The sequence below is a fragment of the Nilaparvata lugens genome, chromosome 2, assembly GCF_014356525.2.
Source record: "Nilaparvata lugens isolate BPH chromosome 2, ASM1435652v1, whole genome shotgun sequence".
Classification (NCBI taxonomy): domain Eukaryota; kingdom Metazoa; phylum Arthropoda; class Insecta; order Hemiptera; family Delphacidae; genus Nilaparvata; species Nilaparvata lugens.
Window position 1 is genome coordinate 68,602,808 of NC_052505.1, and position 20,118 is coordinate 68,622,925.

Sequence of the window (20,118 nt, forward strand, 5' to 3'; positions counted from 1 at the left end):
ATACTTGGAGGACCCAATCTTTTGTTGTTTATAGTCTATAAATAAGAGTTTGCCTGGGTATTTTTTTTGTTAAAAAACAGTGTCAGTATTTTTTTTCTTTTTTATAGACAACATTACACACAATTTTATTATTTATTTTTGAAGTAAAAGAACCAAGGATTCATAAAATGTGTATTATGATGAGAATATGACACATTTGATGGGTGTTACATCTATTTAAAGCATTTTTTTACTTTTTGTTCAATTCAAAGAAGCCCCATTTGACGGTACATAATAATTATATGGATTATAGAAAATACATATAAGTTAAGCTTTAGACGGAAAAATGTTTATTCAATGTGATTTCAGAATTGCTCTAGAGTAGGTATATAGTATTCTCTGTAAAGGAAAACAATAACGTTGCACCAAAATGATATAAGAAGATTACATAATAATGATATGGAATATAGAAAATACATATAACTTAGGCTCTAGACAGAAAATTGTTTATTCATTTGATCGCAGAATTGCTTTATAGTATTCTCGGTCAACTAAAGGCACAAATCTTGAAATTTCTTCCAAGTGCTTCATCTTAACCCATTAAGTGTCAGATTTTGTTTTTACTTCAATTCCTGATTTTCTTGTTGGAAATGGTCTACTTGGAAGGTAAAAAATGTTTTTTCAACTTCATTTACAATTTCAAGTCAATTGAAGTAATTAAAAAAAAAAGTCCCAAATGGGGATCATGACACTTGAAAAGTTATTACTAGGGAACGGATACAAATAAAGATGTAAGTTCATTTTAGGCACACAGTTTTATTTTTAGAGCATAATAGTTAATAGTAATGTCATAGATTGAAAAAATGGAAGAGACATAATAAAAAAATAATAATCATGGATCCTTATCACTACTTGTTATGCCACTCTTGAAAGCAGTCCATGTGGAGCCCAACGTTACACTTTCCACATTGTTTTCGGGCATTTTTTTTTGCAAACAGCGCATTTCCTCTGTTTTCCTTCGTCTGTTCTCTGGATAGTGTGGCCAACTGGATCAGTTCTGACCGCTTCTTCTACTCTTTTCTAGAACTTTTCTGAAGAGAAGGTCTTCCAGCTTTCCCAGGGTCAGAAATAGATGACTTTGAGAGATATGTTCTTGTGACACTTCTTCTAAAATCAAGGAGAGGTATTTTCTTATTGGTCATGCAATACAAAATATGAGCATTCACAATCGCAGTGTCCACCAAATATGTGAAAATAGGGTAGTACCATTTTTTCCCTTTGATTTTTATTCGGTACTTGTTCACAAGCCAATCCATTTTATCAACTCCACCCATAGATTTATTGTAATTGGCAATACAATGTGGTTGATCTACTTTTACATGCTTTTTTTCAGTCTTTGACCAACGATTCACTTTCTGAAGTGGCTGAATTCCTGCATTATTCGACATCACCTTGACATTGTTGTTGTCTTTCCAAGAAACTGCCAACACCTTACGTTTGCTATCAAAAGCATAATCATATGTCCTTCTTTCTTCCTTCTTCATAGTGTTATCACTTTTCATTGGACACTTGTTCATCATGCGTAGTTGAGCTGTACCTGTAGCACATACTTTCATTTCAGTGAGCTTCTCCATAAGTGCATACGATGTGAAAAAATGATCAAAATAGAAAGAATGATTCCAGGGGTTGTCTACCATACGAACTTTCTTCATTATAACAGAAGCACCTAGGGTTGGCATCTCTCTTACTTCATTCTCAGCTTTTCTCCCTTCATAAAGCTCTGTGTGAAACAAGTAGCCAGTCTCACCACAACATAGTGCCCATTGTTTGAAACCAAACCTTATTGGCTTACCCCTAATGAATTGTTTTAGGAAGTGATGGCCGAAATAACGAACCATTTGTTCATCGAACTAATGGGTTAAGAGAGCTGAGTCTGTGTGATTTTTTAGCCCTTTTTGGTGTCTTTTAGCCTGATTCCTGGTTCACTCTGTCTTTAGAACATCTTTTTTCTCCTTTTTTCCGCCTCAAATAAAGTTCGTGTAGCTACTGGATACTCTGGCTTGATATTAAATTAAAAGTAATTTTTCCACCACCATGCACTGAAGTATACCCAACTTCACCAAACACCTGACTGAATATGAGACAACTTACTTTTGAGAAGGGGATAGGCTACGTTTGAATTCTAAATCCTTGCTGGATTCTTCAAAATCCAAGAAATCCTGAGGTGACATTTGAATTATCCTGAAGGGATTATTCCTATTTACTTTCAGGAGAATTCTTACCATACTAAATTGGAGAATAGTACTCTTGACATATTGAAGGCCTTCTCTATCTGACTGTGTATGTTATCAATATCTTGAACAGTTCCATGACCTGGAGTTGAATATTTTATTACATGTACAATGCATTGCAATGTTGGATGCTTTTTCAATACCTCAATCATTGCCCCAGACATCATATGGTTCCTGTTCTGGGGAACACATGAGTCACTCCAGGTGGTCAGAGTTTTTATTGTCGGATTATCCTAAAGTTAAATATTTACAATTTTAAACACTGCACTTGCTATATCATTCCCACCCCTGCCACTCATTGTTTCTGGCCATATAGCACAATACACCTTTTTTACATCACCAATCTTAATATGGGCGGTCAATTTATAAACACTTAGTTTACTGTAATAGAAAAATGAACTTATTTCTGCTCTTGGGCATGAAATAACATTTTGCAAATCAAAACAGAGAACTGGGTCATTTCCTTCTTTGTCAATCTTTCTCTCACCTCCCATAGCACATTTTGGATGTTATGTGAGTCAGATATTTATTTTCGTCAAAATCAATGTTTTCCTTGATAGCAACTGCATACTCTTCACATGTATCGCATCTGTCCTTTTTGGGCACATGAAAATCTAAGTTGAAAATATTTCGGTACATACTTTCTTTCACATTACTGTTTGGGTATTTTTCTTTAAATTAGTCAAAATTTTTCTTATATTCAGAGAGCTCTCTAGATAGAGCTTATTAGTGTCTGCTCTACAATAGTGGCTTTCCACCACTGGAAAGCTTTTAATATGGTACACCAGTGTTTTTTTCAAACCCCTCCCATAAGGTTTTGGTACACCAATATCTGTATTTTTGTTTAAATGGACATTGTAAACAGATTTTTTTTTTATATCTGCAGTGTACACAGAAAAAAAGTTCTGACAAACTTGCTGCACCCTTTTACCCTTGATAGTAAAGCAATATTCAAATGTAAAATTACGCCTTGAAGGCTTTTCATCATTTTTCGTTGTTTTTCTTTTCTTGGATACATTTCAGTATTGTTGGTGATAAATAGCAGTTCTTCATTTTTGAATTTCAATTTATAAAATCCACAAACACAGAGGTTCTTTCATTGTCTGTGATGTTCTTACTGCATTTATATTCACATTTATTCAAACAGTCTTTTTCTGATATCAACTCCTTCTTAGGAACGGTTCTACCTTTTTCATTGATGTATTCCAGCCCTGCCTGGTGGTGTTTCTTTCTAATATTCCTTTTCCAGGTTCCGGGCCTGAACAATCTTTTCGGGTTCTTTTTTTTGCTGAGGTGAAGCTTCAATGTTACAACAGCTGTCACCTTCCTCATTGACTATTTCTTGTGCTTCTTCACTCGTATTACCATTTCCTCAATATGTTCAGTGAGTAAACTGATATGGAGGAACCTGAAAAAAATACTGAATTTTTTTCAGGTTCCTCAATATGTTCAGTGAGTACACTGATATGGAGGAACCTGAAAAAAATACTGAATTTTTTTCAGGTTATGAAAATACTGAATTTTAATATTAATTACTGTATTTTTTCAGGTTCCTCCATATCAGTGTACTCAATAGTAACATTGTTGACTTTTGATAGTAAAACATACTCAAACTTACTTCCAGCAGCATATTGTATTTCTTCATATTTAGGCCTGTATTTTCTAGTATCTGATTATCTGACCTAGAAGTGGCACCGCAGTCTTCATCATTCTCTGGCTGTTGTGGTGGTGATGTGTCATCACTGCCAATCAGTATCTGATTTTCTAATCTGAAAACAGTACTTGATATTTTATACAATAGACTTTGCTCAAGTTATAAAATGTAGGCCTACTATAGTCAAAGAGATATTACTTCTAACATGAAGAGGGGAAACCAATTTCTCCTTGCACAGTTTGTAGCATGGACAGAGTAGTGGAGAGGAGCAAGCATGCTGACACACTGCTAAAACAAGAGTAGGGAGAATGCTGTGAGGTAGTGGCAGTGATTAGTGAAGGAAGGAGTATCCACCCTCTCTGTCATCGAGAAAGAGCCGTGTTAAAAGTAATATCTCTCTGACTATAGAATAAAAGTTTTTGAATTATACACATAAACTTATCAGACTATGACATGGTGCTAATTTATATATATGTTATTCAATGAGTCATGTAATGACAGCATTGAATTTTAAAACAAGACTAGTCCAGGTACAGTACGTAAATAATTCCTTCAAAGTTCTTGTACTCGGGAGTGAACAGATAGAAAGTTCTTTTGTGAACAGATGTTCACGACAGAGGTAGGTCGAACTAAATATTGGAACTTACAGTTTATTGTAAAAATATATTGATTGAGTTCAAAGAAAGAAAAGTTGAAAGGAAAACGATTTATGTATCTAAATTTGTGGGTAGCTAAACTAGTCATAGGAAAGCATAGCTTTAAAGAAACAAATAGCCTAGGCTTGACATGAAGTTCAACTTACCTGTATATAAAAGAAGATTCATTTTGTGATGGTATTGAATCATTTAAAATATTCAGAATATCAGATACATCCAATATTTCCATAACCCTTTCGGTGCTAACGGGACACATATGTCCCAGTCCCTTCCAAGACTGAATACATTGAGTTTTTGTAGACTTTGAAAGACGGAATACATTGGGTTCTCAATTGTATTATTTCTACGTATATAGCAACCATACAAATAATTATATTTCCATCAACATTAATCTCAATTCACCAACCTACCTAATTTTGCATTGATTGTTGAAATTTGTTCATTTGTCTTATTAGACAAGACCTCGACTGTATTGTTCATTTTAGCAATTTGTTCATTTGTATTATTAGACAAGACCTCAATTGTATTATTTAAAACATTCATATCTCCCTTACAACTTCTAATTCATTTTCAATTGGCTGCCTTTGTTGAATTGAATTATTACTCAAGTCTTTTATTTTATTGCTCACAGCATTCATATCTTTCCTTACTAATCTATGCCTTTTTCAAATCCCTGTTTCAAGTTTTGTCCCATATCAGATATAGATTCTAGCATACCTTAAGTGAATTTACCATCTCGTTGAATGCTTTTTCCATTTTTGATCTTGCTCTTGTTTTCATGCAAAACTTTTCTTTTTTATTGGTAACTTTGGTAACTTTTGGTAATTTTTAGCACAATATTCTTTTTTTAAGGATTCAATCTTACTTCCGACACCAATGTTGTAGATGTGCTTTTTAATTGTCACTTTATTTATTAAAAGTTTACATATTAAGCAAGATGAAAATAAAATAAAACATATTTGAACATCTCTCATCAAAATCCAACTTAAAACTCAACTAGTTATTTTCTCATCAACAGTTCGTTACCAAAAACAATCACCCTGGCAACCGGGTTCACATGATTAGTGTCCATGCAGGCCTTGCCTACATCAAAACGATAAAATTTACACATACACATTGAGTTATTCCAGGTACTCATTAACAGAATAAAAAGCTTTAGACTTGAGCCATTTATCAACAGCAATACAAAACGTTTTCAATGGTAACTGCTTAACATTATCTAGTAGTAAATTAGACATGAAAATTTGTAGGTACTTATGACTCTTCAGAGTTTTAGTCAATCTAACTGTAGGTCTAGTTATATCATCCTTTTGTCTAGTGTAATGTGAATGTACAGAAATATATATATATAATATATATATATACGAGGTGGCTGAGAAAAGTAATGAGATTGGCAACACTGCGGGAGATCTGGCAACGTTGTGTCTACCGGCCGACGCTAAACCTGTTTGTTTATCCCTTCCACTTCCTCAGTCCAAGTTACAACTCCGTACAGTTAACACATTAGTTTTGACAGCGCCATTAGTAAAGTTGTGTTTTCATTGTGAGTCACAGAAATGGAGAATCGGACACGGTTCTCCATGTCACAAGGTCATTTCCATCCGTGAATTTTTGAACTCAAAACGCACTACTGTTGTTCCTCAACCCCCCTATTCACCTGATTTAAGTCCTTGTGACTTTTTCCTCTTCCCGAAATTGAAACATGTCCTAAAAGGACGTCATTTTGGAACTCTGGAGAACATTCAAAAGACTGTGACCGACCAGTTAAAAGCCATACCAATTGAAGACTTCCAGCGCTGCTACCAACAGTGGGAACGACGACTCCGCCGATGTATAGCTGCCCAAGGGAACTACTTTGAAGGGGATAACATTGTTGTTGGAAAATAATAGAAACTTTGGTTAGTATGAAATCAGTCTCATTATTTTTCTAACACACCTCGTGTATATATATATATTCTAATTTTAAATCTCCTCTTTTCTATCAATTCATAAGCTACACCTTTCCTTATTCATAACTCACTCAATTCTTAAATATCCTGTTTGTAACCGCCCCCTAAATACCCCATAATGTCCCCTGAATCTTGAATCTGTAACCTTTTTCTCTCCATCCGTCTGCACCGCGTAATCTGTGGTCTCTGCTGCTACAATTGAGTCTCCATGCGTACTCCGAGGTCACACGACCGTTGGATTCAAAACTGCAGTCTGTGCTCGGTTGAGAAAGGAGACTCAGTCTCCGAAAATATCCCCCATTTCTAATGTAAGTTTTTAAGTGTTTTCAATCTATTTATATCGTGTCTCCTGTTTTATATATATATATATATATATATATATATATATATATATATATATATATATATATAAACAACTATATTTATATTTTAAACAACTTCATTAACTACATTCAATGATAAATGTAGTTAATTGTAGTTAATGAAGTCGTTTAAATGTAAGTTTTTAAGGGGAGCAGTCCTCCCTATCTTCCACCATGTTAACATATGTACCTTTATCTCAGAAACCATTTGAGTTACACACATGCGCTTTTGCACAGTGTTTCATTGTTATATTATTGTGACTTTGGTCCATTTACATTGATTTATATAATTTTATAATGAAGTTATGATTTTTTTTCCTAACATCTTTTGATGTGAATATTTTTCACAGAAAAATGGCCATAAAATGTGAACCAAACAATATATTCCAAAAATCATGGACCAAGATATCCATCTCAATGATATTGTTGGCTCTGCGAAATTTCACTACTGTGGCATGAAGGGTTCTTGAGATAAAGGTACCGTACATAAAGTTGAAAAAATGTGTTTTTGAGAAAATCGATTGAAAAGACAAAATAGCAAAAAAAACTCACATTCGTTTTCTAGAAGTTTCCAGGAGCATATGACGGTCCTGCTGCACCTTGATGTTCTTCATATACATATGAAGAATGTTTTGTTTTCTAGCCAAGCTGCTCTTTTGACAACACTTTTTTTTCAATTTCTTACACAGCCTTGTCTACGATTGATCCGCTGTTTATCTAGGAGCTTCATTGTGTCCATGCAGGCTTGCAACCCAGGCTTCAGACCAAGTTTCTTCAACACTAAATATTTTGTTACACAATCTTTATTGTATGAAACAACAGCTTCATACATACCCATTTTCAATGTTTCTAGTCTCACAAACACTTTTTTAGGGATCTGCAGACATTGCATAGGGATCTGCAGATTTTTAGGGATTTGCAGACAGCAATCTCAGAAAGTAGTTCATTCAAAACATCTAAATTGACAATATCATATTCAAAATGTCCATTTACTTGATCTTCATAAGATGAGAAGCTCCCTTCCAGTTTTTATAATTTGTTTTGGATTACAGGGAGGTTGTTGGAAAGTTTGTTGTTCTCTAGGCCTATGCATTCCAACTGGTCCTTTTCTCTTTTTAAAAATACGAGTGGATCTTGGCATTTTCTCACTAATAGACTGGAATAATACTAACAAATAAAATGATATTTATATTGACACTGATGATAAAGATTGTCTGACACTAACTAACACTTTCTTCAAACACTCACTTTTCGGTTATAAACATAATTATTATAAATGTCTCCAGCTGAAAAATGAATACTGTAGTAAACAACATGCCAACTTGATCAAATAGAAGAGAATCATGAAGATCATGAAGACTCTCCTGAGCTCTAATAACTTTATTTCTATCAGGCGATACCATGTAATGGAGAATCCTTAAAAATTAAAATAATGCTTTCAATCCGGAAATTAGGATTTCAATATAGGAAATTATTAAAAACAGCTTCAGAATTCAAGCAAGTTTTCAATAAAACTTGTCCATTACTAAATGAAAATAATTGAGAGTTCACTTGAAATGTTAATATGGAAGAAATTTTGCCAATTATATAAATTTCAAAACAAACTTTTCAATTTGAACATCAAACAATTGAGGGGATCAATTCTATGGGGAAATATAGATTTTTTGATACCGAGATCGATCTCCTTATCTTATGAGTCTTTTCTCTGATAATGCCTCGAACCAAACTGTTTATCTTACTGCTTATCAACCTCGGCTGACAGTATTCTATTGAATTAGATGAAGATGTAAGTATTTAAAATTGTGTTTTAAATAATCAGCGTTTTACTCACAACATCCATGTACAAAACGTGTACTGAAAAAAATTGGTGCACTCCCTCTGGTCGTCTTGGTAGTGTTTTGAATGTTGCGTCCATGAGTAGCTGGGAGGCCTCTGCTGGGTGCCGCTGCAGGTGGGCCACCATCCTCTGGCTAACGAAGCCATCGGCTAGTGTCTCCCCGTCGGCACCCCTTATCAGCTCATCGAGGGAGAATTGTGAACCAACCAATGTGGATCGTAATTCCTCACGACCCACTTGGTTCATTTCCTCCCTCATGTCCTCAAGGGTGCGAGGAATGGCTGGCTGAGTTGCTCCTCTCGCCCTTTTCATGGCCCTGCTGGCATCTGTAACGGAAATCTCGTAGGAAGCCTCTGGATCTCTCAATGCTTCTTCGTCTATGATTCTACCAATGGAAGACTCCAGCTCCTGCTGTGCTCGCTCTTTCAACCTCGCCATCATCTGCAGCCTCCTGCCTTCTATGTGGTCAGGTTGATGGTTGTGGAACGGGCTGTTGAAGGTTGGCAGGATTGGAGACCCTTCCTCTAGTCCCATCGAGGCTCTGGCCATACAATTTCTTTTTTTTTTCTTTTTCTTTGCACCTCAACAATCTTCGGTTACCATGTACTCTTTCAACATGGTAGTAATAACCGTTGCCATCGCCATATACAACACATCCAGGCCTACTACCAGGCATGGTAATTGATGGCAATGGCTGGTTTCTGTTAGCAGGCCCTGGCTGCTGATCTGCGTCATGACCTGCATCTACATTGGGAGCTGGTTCCCCATTATCATGTAAAGGACGCACTTCATCAGCATTTGGAACTCCATCAAATCTATCCATTTCTGAAGTTTGATCAGTGATATCTCAATCTAATTCCACCTTCAAGAATAACGAAACAATAAGTATGTGAACTTTTAAAGTTGTAAGAACTTAAAGGCTATCAATGACACAAGCTGCAAACAGCAAGGCTTGCAGGTTAACCTTCATTTGACTTACTTGACTTAGTTCCTTTGACTCCTTGAGGAGCATAGGGCATCCGAAAATGTTCTCTTCTCATCTCTATTGGCTGCGAGCCTCTTGACCACTGCCCAAGTCTTTCCCTGTTGCCTATACTCTGCCTCGACCATTCTTCTCCATGTCATCCATGGGCATCCCTGTCTGCATGATCCCTGGGGGTTCCAGCTCAATGCAGCCTTCTCAATCGCACCATCTTCTCTTCTCAATGTGTGCCCAATCCATCTCCATTTTCTCCTTTTCAGTTCCTCTTGGATTGGACATAGATTTGTTAACTGCCAGAGATTGTCATTGGTGATTACCTCTGGCCAGTAGATGCACATGATGCGACGTAAACATCGATTTATGAAGGTCTGCAGCTGCCCTACAATTCGCTGAAAAAAATTGGTGCACTCCCTCTGGTCGTCTTGGTAGTGTTTTGAATGTTGCGTCCATGAGTAGCTGGGAGGCCTCTGCTGGGTGCCGCTGCAGGTGGGCCACCATCCTTTGGCTAACGAAGCCATCGGCTAGTGTCTCCCCGTCGGCACCCCTTATCAGCTCATCGAGGGAGAATTGTGAACCAACCAATGTGGATCGTAATTCCTCACGACCCACTTGGTTCATTTCCTCCCTCATGTCCTCAAGGGTGCGAGGAATGGCTGGCTGAGTTGCTCCTCTCGCCCTTTTCATGGCCCTGCTGGCATCTGTAACGGAAATCTCGTAGGAAGCCTCTGGATCTCTCAATGCTTCTTCGTCTATGATTCTACCAATGGAAGACTCCAGCTCCTGCTGTGCTCGCTCTTTCAACCTCGCCATCATCTGCAGCCTCCTGCCTTCTACGTGGTCAGGTTGATGGTTGTGGAACGGGCTGTTGAAGGTTGGCAGGATTGGAGACCCTTCCTCTAGTCCCATCGAGGCTCTGGCCATACAATTTCTTTCTTTTTTCTTTTTCTTTGCACCTCAACAATCTTCGGTTACCACGTACTCTTTCAACATGGTAGTAATAACCGTTGCCATCGCCATATACAACACATCCAGGCCTACTACCAGGCATGGTAATTGATGGCAATGGCTGGTTTCTGTTAGCAGGCCCTGGCTGCTGATCTGCGTCATGGCCTGCATCTACATTGGGAGCTGGTTCCCCATTCTCATGTAGAGGACGCACTTCATCAGCATTTGGAACTCCATCAAATCTATCTATTTCTGAAGTTTGATCAGTGATATCTTAATCTAATTCCACCTTCAAGAATAACAAAACAATAAGTATGTGAACTTTTAAAGTTGTAAGAACTTAAAGGCTATCAACGACACAAGCTGCAAACAGGAAACTGCAAACAGCAAGGCTTGCAGGTTAACCTTCATTTGACTTACTTGACTTAGTTCCTTTGACTCCTCGAGGAGCATAGGGCATCCGAAAATGTTCTCTTCTCATCTCTATTGGCTGCGAGCCTCTTGACCACTGCTCAAGTCTTTCCCTGTTGCCTATACTCTGCCTCGACCGTTCTTCTCCATGTCATCCATGGGCATCCCTGTCTGCGTGATCCCTGGGGGTTCCAGCTCAATGCAGCCTTCTCTATCGCACCATCTTCTCTTCTCAATGTGTGCCCAATCCATCTCCATTTTCTCCTTTTCAGTTCCTCTTGGATTGGACATAGATTTGTTAACTGCCAGAGATTGTCATTGGTGATTACCTCTGGCCAGTAGATGCACATGATGCGACGTAAACATCGATTTATGAAGGTCTGCAGTTGCCCTACAATTCGCTGAAAAAAATTGGTGCACTCCCTCTGGTCGTCTTGGTAGTGTTTTGAATGTTGCGTCCATGAGTAGCTGGGAGGCCTCTGCTGGGTGCCGCTGCAGGTGGGCCACCATCCTTTGGCTAACGAAGCCATCGGCTAGTGTCTCCCCGTCGGCACCCCTTATCAGCTCATCGAGGGAGAATTGTGAACCAACCAATGTGGATCGTAATTCCTCACGACCCACTTGGTTCATTTCCTCCCTCATGTCCTCAAGGGTGCGAGGAATGGCTGGCTGAGTTGCTCCTCTCGCCCTTTTCATGGCCCTGCTGGCATCTGTAACGGAAATCTCGTAGGAAGCCTCTGGATCTCTCAATGCTTCTTCGTCTATGATTCTACCAATGGAAGACTCCAGCTCCTGCTGTGCTCGCTCTTTCAACCTCGCCATCATCTGCAGCCTCCTGCCTTCTACGTGGTCAGGTTGATGGTTGTGGAACGGGCTGTTGAAGGTTGGCAGGATTGGAGACCCTTCCTCTAGTCCCATCGAGGCTCTGGCCATACAATTTCTTTCTTTTTTCTTTTTCTTTGCACCTCAACAATCTTCGGTTACCACGTACTCTTTCAACATGGTAGTAATAACCGTTGCCATCGCCATATACAACACATCCAGGCCTACTACCAGGCATGGTAATTGATGGCAATGGCTGGTTTCTGTTAGCAGGCCCTGGCTGCTGATCTGCGTCATGGCCTGCATCTACATTGGGAGCTGGTTCCCCATTCTCATGTAGAGGACGCACTTCATCAGCATTTGGAACTCCATCAAATCTATCTATTTCTGAAGTTTGATCAGTGATATCTTAATCTAATTCCACCTTCAAGAATAACAAAACAATAAGTATGTGAACTTTTAAAGTTGTAAGAACTTAAAGGCTATCAACGACACAAGCTGCAAACAGGAAACTGCAAACAGCAAGGCTTGCAGGTTAACCTTCATTTGACTTACTTGACTTAGTTCCTTTGACTCCTCGAGGAGCATAGGGCATCCGAAAATGTTCTCTTCTCATCTCTATTGGCTGCGAGCCTCTTGACCACTGCTCAAGTCTTTCCCTGTTGCCTATACTCTGCCTCGACCGTTCTTCTCCATGTCATCCATGGGCATCCCTGTCTGCGTGATCCCTGGGGGTTCCAGCTCAATGCAGCCTTCTCTATCGCACCATCTTCTCTTCTCAATGTGTGCCCAATCCATCTCCATTTTCTCCTTTTCAGTTCCTCTTGGATTGGACATAGATTTGTTAACTGCCAGAGATTGTCATTGGTGATTACCTCTGGCCAGTAGATGCACATGATGCGACGTAAACATCGATTTATGAAGGTCTGCAGTTGCCCTACAATTCGCCCAGTGATCTTCCATGTTTAATGTTTTGCATCCATATAAAAGCACTGATTTCACGTTGGTATTGAAAATCCAAATTTTTGTTGCCCTAGATATATTTCTGTTTTTCCATAACTTGTTCAATTGAATGAAGGCACCATTCGCTTTTCTAATTTGGCTTCCAACATCTTCATCAGTGCCCCCAGTCTTCGTCACTGCACTCACCAAATACACAAAGGAGTCTACAGTCTGGATGCGAGTAGCACCCACTTCAAACTGCCTATTTGTTGCTGCATTTGATCTCATTCCCTTTATCTTTTTCTTATTAATACAGAGACCTGCTTCTGCAGCTTCTTTTTCCAGCCTAAGCAGTTTCTCTTCCATGTCTCTGGAGCCTTCATATACCTTAAATTTAATTTCATAATGTTTAGGTGACTAATTGTTGTGTTTAACTTATTAGCTAGAAAATCAACAAATTTTCTCTGTATTACTTAATTCTAAATAGCTATTATTAGTATTATGGCAACATAAGTGTACTGTTACATCTGGTTTTTTAATAAACCATTGTAAACTGAAGGAAGTGCGCAATGAACCCCAGAAGCGGCAGATCATGCCAACAGCTCAACATTAGTGAATGTAATTAGGTTGCATAATAGAAAAGTCGAGATTTAACAGAGCCAAATAAAATAAATAATATATTCATCATGAACAATAAAAAAATAGCAGTTGAAATGGAAACCATGATAGGTATAAATTACAGAATTACAAAATTATGTTCAGATTAATTTCAATGTCCATGACCTATTGGAAGTAGTGCTACTCCATAATAGAATGTTTCACTCGACGTTTTTGGAAATATTCTGAATTTATCGATGTTGGTAAAGATTATTAAGTATTGTTGAAAATGTAGAAATTTGATGGTCCAGCTTACCGAAATCAAGTAGGAATACATACTTTGTTCGGTTTAATCAATTTATTTATTTACTTGTTTATTTGTTCATTAATCCAGTGATCCTTGAGTTACATTATATTGTAGTAAGGTATATGTGCTTCTCAACAAATTTTCAAATCAATTTCAAAATGAAACAAAAAGCCTGTATGGACTAATAAAAATTTGACAATTCTACATACAAATAATTTATTAATTCTTGTTCAGGCAAGACAGTCTTGACTGGACTTATAAAGATCGCAATCAGTAAGAAAACAGAACGGAAATTAAGAATGAGATGTCCAGAAATGAACACAATAAATTGAAGATGGTATTAAAACCAGAAAGAACTGTTACAAAAGTATAATAAATTATCAAGTTCTCGTAAATTGGGTCATTAGGCTACAGGTTACATCTTGACAGAATATATAATTATTATAAATTTTAGGAATTTTAAAAAACACAAAATAGGATGATGACTCAGAGAGTTTAAGATAACGGACGAAGACTCGGGCGGAAAAGCAAAGAGGCGGAATTCACAGCCTGCTAGATGAAGTATTTCCAACAAGACAAGTTACAATAAAACATACCAAGTGGCAAACAAATGTAGGAGCTGGGAAATGCCAGAAATAAACCACAAAATAACGAGAGATTTATATGACAAAAATGGAGTTCAAAGCATGGAGCTAAAATATAGTAAACCATAGAGCGGCTGTTGGTGTGCTTACAGCGCTCTCAATGTGTTACACGGCCAACTAAGGGCAGCCATGACAGAGAGAGGCAAGAAGAGCCAGTCTGCCACTGCAGGAATAGGTGTGTTTTCGAGAATTAAATTGATTTCTATGACTAATTATTGTCATTATGATATTTATGACGATGATGGTATTGCAAACTTGACTGGAATGAACTATGAACATCAGCTTATATTACATCAAAAAAATAACAAACTAAGGCCGGTATTAGACGGTAATATTCCTGTCATATTATGCAGATCATATGAAATAAGTTGTACGAAATCATTATTTTTTCATATCATAGAACTATTACCGGCCTAACATTAAACAAAACCGGCCTAACATGATCATAATATAATAATATGTTAGGCCGGTTTTGTTTTATGTTAGGCCGTTATTAGACGGTAATAGTTCTATGATATGAAAAAATATGATTTCGTACAACTTATTTCATATGATCTGCATATGACAGAAATATTACCATCTAATACCCGCCTTAGTTTGTTATTTTTTTGACATCATATTTTGCCTTCTTGTTATGAACTTGGAGTTATGTGGATAAGTACAGTAAGCCGATATCAAAGAAACGTCTTCATAACCCAGTTTTTTTGAATTCCTTACTCAAAATAACATAAAAAATAATCCAATCTCTAAAATAATAATTTTGCAGTTACGGTATGGCATTTCAACTTACTGGAGCACTTGTACGGCTAAGCAGTATTAACACTGTAACTTAGGCTACATTAATTCCCCCAAGGCTTCAAGTAAAGCATTTCAAACAGTTAATTTTATGGATGCAAAACAACTGTAATTCATATATTTAAAATGCTCGATAAAAATTCAATGTAGTATTTATTAATATAACTGATTTGTGCCTTGTATTTTATGCAAGTTCCCATTATATCAATAGGGCCATTCAAATTTTCCGCTACTACTTGCCTCTCTCTGTCATGGCTGGCAATGTTCAATTCGTAACAGGAATAGCGGCCACTCAGCCACTCTATAGTTTACTATATTTTAGCTCGTTGGTTCAAAGCAGATGAAAGAGAAAATGCTATTGTACATTTGAAGATCAAGTAATGATTTTTATAATAAGGGGTTACCGAGATACATAGCTTTATATATAGAAATTGGCCATTTTTTGTGTATTGAAATATGGGCTTATTAAGTAGACTCAACAATAAATTTTCCATTTTTCGACCGAATTTGACATATGATGCATGATTTTGAACCGCCTTGACAAGCCGAGAAGAATAAAGTGTAGTACAATTGAATCTGAGCATCGGGTCTAAAGTTATAAGTGTTTGAAATTTTGATCCTTGAGGAGTCCTTGAGCGCGCCTCTCCACTAGGAAATACCAAAATGAAGTGCATCTAACGGGTGATTCTCATAGAACATAATCCCATGAACTTATGTCATCGAGCGAAATATCAATGTTAGGTGTTTTTCACAATACAAGGAGCATTGTGGTCAGGTGTACCTGGAAATCGATATGAGATAGAGCGCTCTACCTGATCTCAGATTGTAGAGCACAAAAATACGCCCAGAGGGATTTCGAATTATACATCTAAATAGTAGCAATCGTAAGATATTGTTGATCAAAAACTAAAATCCATCAAAATTGATTTTCCTTCAAATTTCACTCATTTTTGAAAAATCATAATTCAGTACTCATTGGAGATACACAGTTCTGAATGATCTCATCTTATTCAGTATCTCATAATCTGATAAAAAGGCAAGGACAAATTTTTCTGTCCGATTACAAGATTTGGCAGAAATAGCTGAAAACTGAAAAATGAGCCAAAAATATGAGGTTTTTTGGCCACTCTGTATCTAGCACAAGGAAATTTTGCTTGAAGAAATTGGTTCTGGACTTCTCTTATGTACCCAAATAATAGATTAAAAAATCAGAACTACAATATAAATTGCACGCACACCCCCTTTTTATGTCTATATTGACTGGACTAAAAAATGTGATAATACTCTACCCTGGGACCAACTCTAACAGTTAGCTCATTGAAATGCATTATAACTGTGCACCAGAATGAGCCACAGAGACTGGAACACAATTATTGCATGTGTACCAGTATGGTACACACGGTCCATGGGAAAAACTGGCTGTGTACCATTCTGGTACACTTGGTCGTTAAAGTGTTAAAGCTCAACTAACTCATCAGCCATCATTTTCTTTAAAATGGTTTGGGTAATTTCTTTTGGTGTGTTTCCTCCACATCTTGACAGTACACAGATCTGTAATATATAAATAGCAATTACAAAAGTTTTTTATTAATTTATTGTAATGGGACAATTTCATACCATATGAATTGAACATTTCAAATCTTATTAAATCTTATTACAGTAAAACCTTGTTAATACGGCCTAAACTGGCAGCTGGTAGGCCGAATCTATTTTCAGGTAAAAGTATTGAAGTTGTAATGGTAGGAGGTATTTATAATCAATGCCCACACTTTGGACATCATTGTAATGGTGGAAGGGGGGACTTTGTTAGCCCCACGTTTTGTACACGGAAAAAAATATAATTGATTTATAGATCTCCACTCAACTATTTAAATAATCAGTTATTGAAACCGATGGCGATTCATTACATTGAGAGTATTCATGTATCTACTACTGAGCTAGAGCTGTGGTCTGAACCCAGTATAGTGAGCCGGACGGCCTCAACTTTTTGCAAATTTATTTGCAAGATAGGGATATTAACAGCTGCACTAGTATATATCCAATATACTATTTCTTGTAAGAATGTCACCCAACATGGATGGCAATATACCATTTCACATAAGAATGGCACCACAAGCTTGAGGCATGATGAAAAGCTTACCTACTCAACTCTACTATCAATGCTGAATAAAATGACTAATAAAACTAAAAGCTGCAAGAAGCATAATCAGAAGTTGATTCAACAAGGATACCTTATGATTTATTGCAAGTTTCTGGCTAACATAATTGAGTTGCTCATCAAGTTGAAATTTTTCAAGCTGCATAAATACAGACAAACTGTATCACATGAGTTTGATAACATAATTCTCAATAATAGAGAAAAGTTGTATAGAAATTTCCTGAAATTTATTGCAAAATTTTTGATCTTGATTTTTAAATCTAAATATTGTATGCTGACCAGGGTTATAGGCTATTTTTAATATGAGATTATTATTGATGTTGAGGAAGATAAGACCTACATGGAATCTTAAGAGCTATATTAATAAAAATTTTCTCCAAGTTTGCTGCCATACCTGAGTCACATTGATGGTCTATGTATCTGTATTTTATGTACATGACACTTGAAATTCTTAACACCACACAATTTTATCTGAAATAGGCACTGTCAATACGTTCATTTTAATATTCCTGAAATTTAGTAATACACTTGGCGACTTATTCGAAGTATCCCACATAATATCGTCACCATGAACCAGTCTCCAGCCAATTCACAAATTTCCTACTTTGGTGACCATCCCCAAAACCCTACAAGCATGACACCAGCTGATCAACAACCCCAGGACAATACAGCGGAGACCCCACGGGAGAGAAGGAGGCAGCGTATGCTCCGTCAATTTCAACCCACAAAACCTGGCCCAATTGTCCTCCACTGGGATTTATAATGCCGTCGATGCCATGAATACCGATGAGAGTCCAGCTGGGGGAGATGAAGGAGTTAGGGCGTCCAACCCGTTACCGACGTCTCCGCAGACCGCTCCAAGCACCGCCAAGGGAACAGGGAATTCCGTCACCCAATTGCCGCCCGATATGGCCAGCCAACCGTCATCCGCCACCACCAACCTGGAAAAGCGCAATATTACATTAGACTCTTCAGTCGGTTATGTTACCAATTATATGATGAACGATTCCTCGAGCGAATTTAAACTCATGCTCAACCAAGCCATGGCGGAGTTGATGAAAGAGATGAAAGCAAGCCAGGATAAAGAGGCAGAAAATACCAAAACCATCCAAAAGGATGTCAAAGCTGTACAAGGAAGTGTGGAAAAAATGGAAGAGAAGGTTGAGGGAAAATTCTCTGAATTCAAGGAGGAAATGAAAAATATGATAGACATTAAAATAGGTATGCAATCAACAGTTATAAAAGAATTAGAAACCCATATAGATGAAGTCACCTGTCATTAAAATAGGTATGCAATCAACAGTTATAAAAGAATTAGAAACCCATATAGATGAAGTCACCTGTCAAGTAAATGAGCGGTTGGATGAGGTACTTCTGAGTAAATCAAACTTCTGAGATATAAGCGTTCAAAGTTTTTTTGTGTGAACTTTTTATTCAATCATCAGATTCTTTTGGTTTTTGGATTAGTAATATATATTATTCATAAAATTCCTCCAGTAAATTTTTTTTCCAGATTATTTCAATATTTTATAAGATATTTCAAATAAATTGTATTAACACCTTCTTCCATGAGAAAAGTTGCTGGATTTTTCTTACTAGTGAATGGAAGAATGTCAGGATGTGGAAAGGAGAACAAATCCGTAAACATTAATTATCCGTAAAATATATTAATTTCAGTTGTTATTATTATTATTATATACATTCAGATCATCAGATTTCTATACAAAACGAAAATGAAATGAAAAGGAATTATTATTCGGTCATTAATCTGTTATAAAAGTACTTGAAATTTTCTGGAACGTGTTTTAATATTTTTTTAAATCTTCCAGTTTCTCTCTTGATATGTTGCCCTGAGATATCTTTCTTGGGATATTTATTGCTGAGTTGTCCAATTCTCTCCTTTTATTGTAGAATAGGTTTACCTTTTTAAAAGGTGTATCATAGCTCTCTTTGTACAGATAAGAGCCAACCTCTTCCACTCGAATCCATTTTACACCATCACGAAAATGAATCTTTTCATTCAATATATCTTTTTTTGCGTCCCTGATGTTGAGCTGTTTGCACAAATTCTCGAACGAACGGAAATGCTCTTTCATATCAATTACTGTATTTTTCTTTTATACAATTACTGTATACTGTATTACTGTATACTGTATTTTATACAATTACAAATACAATTACTGTATTTATAATCTTTGATTATCTCCCTGTAGTGATCAGGGAGATAGACATTTTCATGCTTCCTCAAGTACTTTTCGATTCTCCCAAAATCTCTGTCCGAGTCCAAGTATGTATGTCCCACTTCTGGAAATTTAAACAAACAAAATAAACATAGTATCAATATTTTTAAATATTTTTTAACTTATATTTTTAGTGCTTTTCGATGTTTATATAAAGCTTCTAAGTTCTAAATTGATTATTCATTGTTCCTTTTATTTTTAGTAGCATAAATTTGTGTTTTATTGGACGAGGTGAACATAACCTTAATTTTGACATTATTTTTCAACAAAATTTGGAATAAGAGACGTTTTGGACGTTGGTCTGTGTTTCTATCCAATTAAGTGAATTGTAATATCTAGAATAAGGTGGAGGACTACTCATGTAAACATTTTCTGTTTCAAGTTCTTCCAATATTTCCATGTTGCCATGAATGCTATGAATGATCAGTAGAATTCAATGACTTACTTCTATATTGATGACTTACACCAGTTTTGCCCGCGAATATCATCATAGTAATAGGTTTCCATGCTGACAGTAGAAAATTAATAAAAATATTGGATTTCTATA

The 20,118-nt window shown here is 36.8% G+C and overlaps 1 protein-coding gene across 1 annotated transcript; it reads left to right on the top strand.

Annotated features, from left to right (window-relative positions):
• The first annotated feature begins 16,322 nt into the window (after positions 1-16,322).
• Positions 16,323-19,440, top strand: LOC120349950. The gene is made up of 2 exons (XM_039421539.1): positions 16,323-18,552; positions 18,620-19,440. Exons 1-2 carry the CDS (start codon positions 18,108-18,110, stop codon positions 18,724-18,726), a joined length of 552 nt encoding a protein of 183 aa, XP_039277473.1. The 5' UTR covers positions 16,323-18,107; the 3' UTR covers positions 18,727-19,440.
• The last annotated feature ends 678 nt before the right edge of the window (positions 19,441-20,118 follow it).

What these genes read in the sequence shown, in the direction of transcription:
- LOC120349950 (XM_039421539.1), top strand. Translation starts at nt 18,108, where the DNA reads ATGAATACCGATGAGAGTCCAGCTGGGGGAGATGAAGGAGTTAGGGCG. An exon ending in TATGATAGACATTAAAATAG is followed by an intron (nt 18,553 to 18,619) that starts GTATGCAATCAA and finishes TCATTAAAATAG; the next exon opens with GTATGCAATCAACAGTTATA.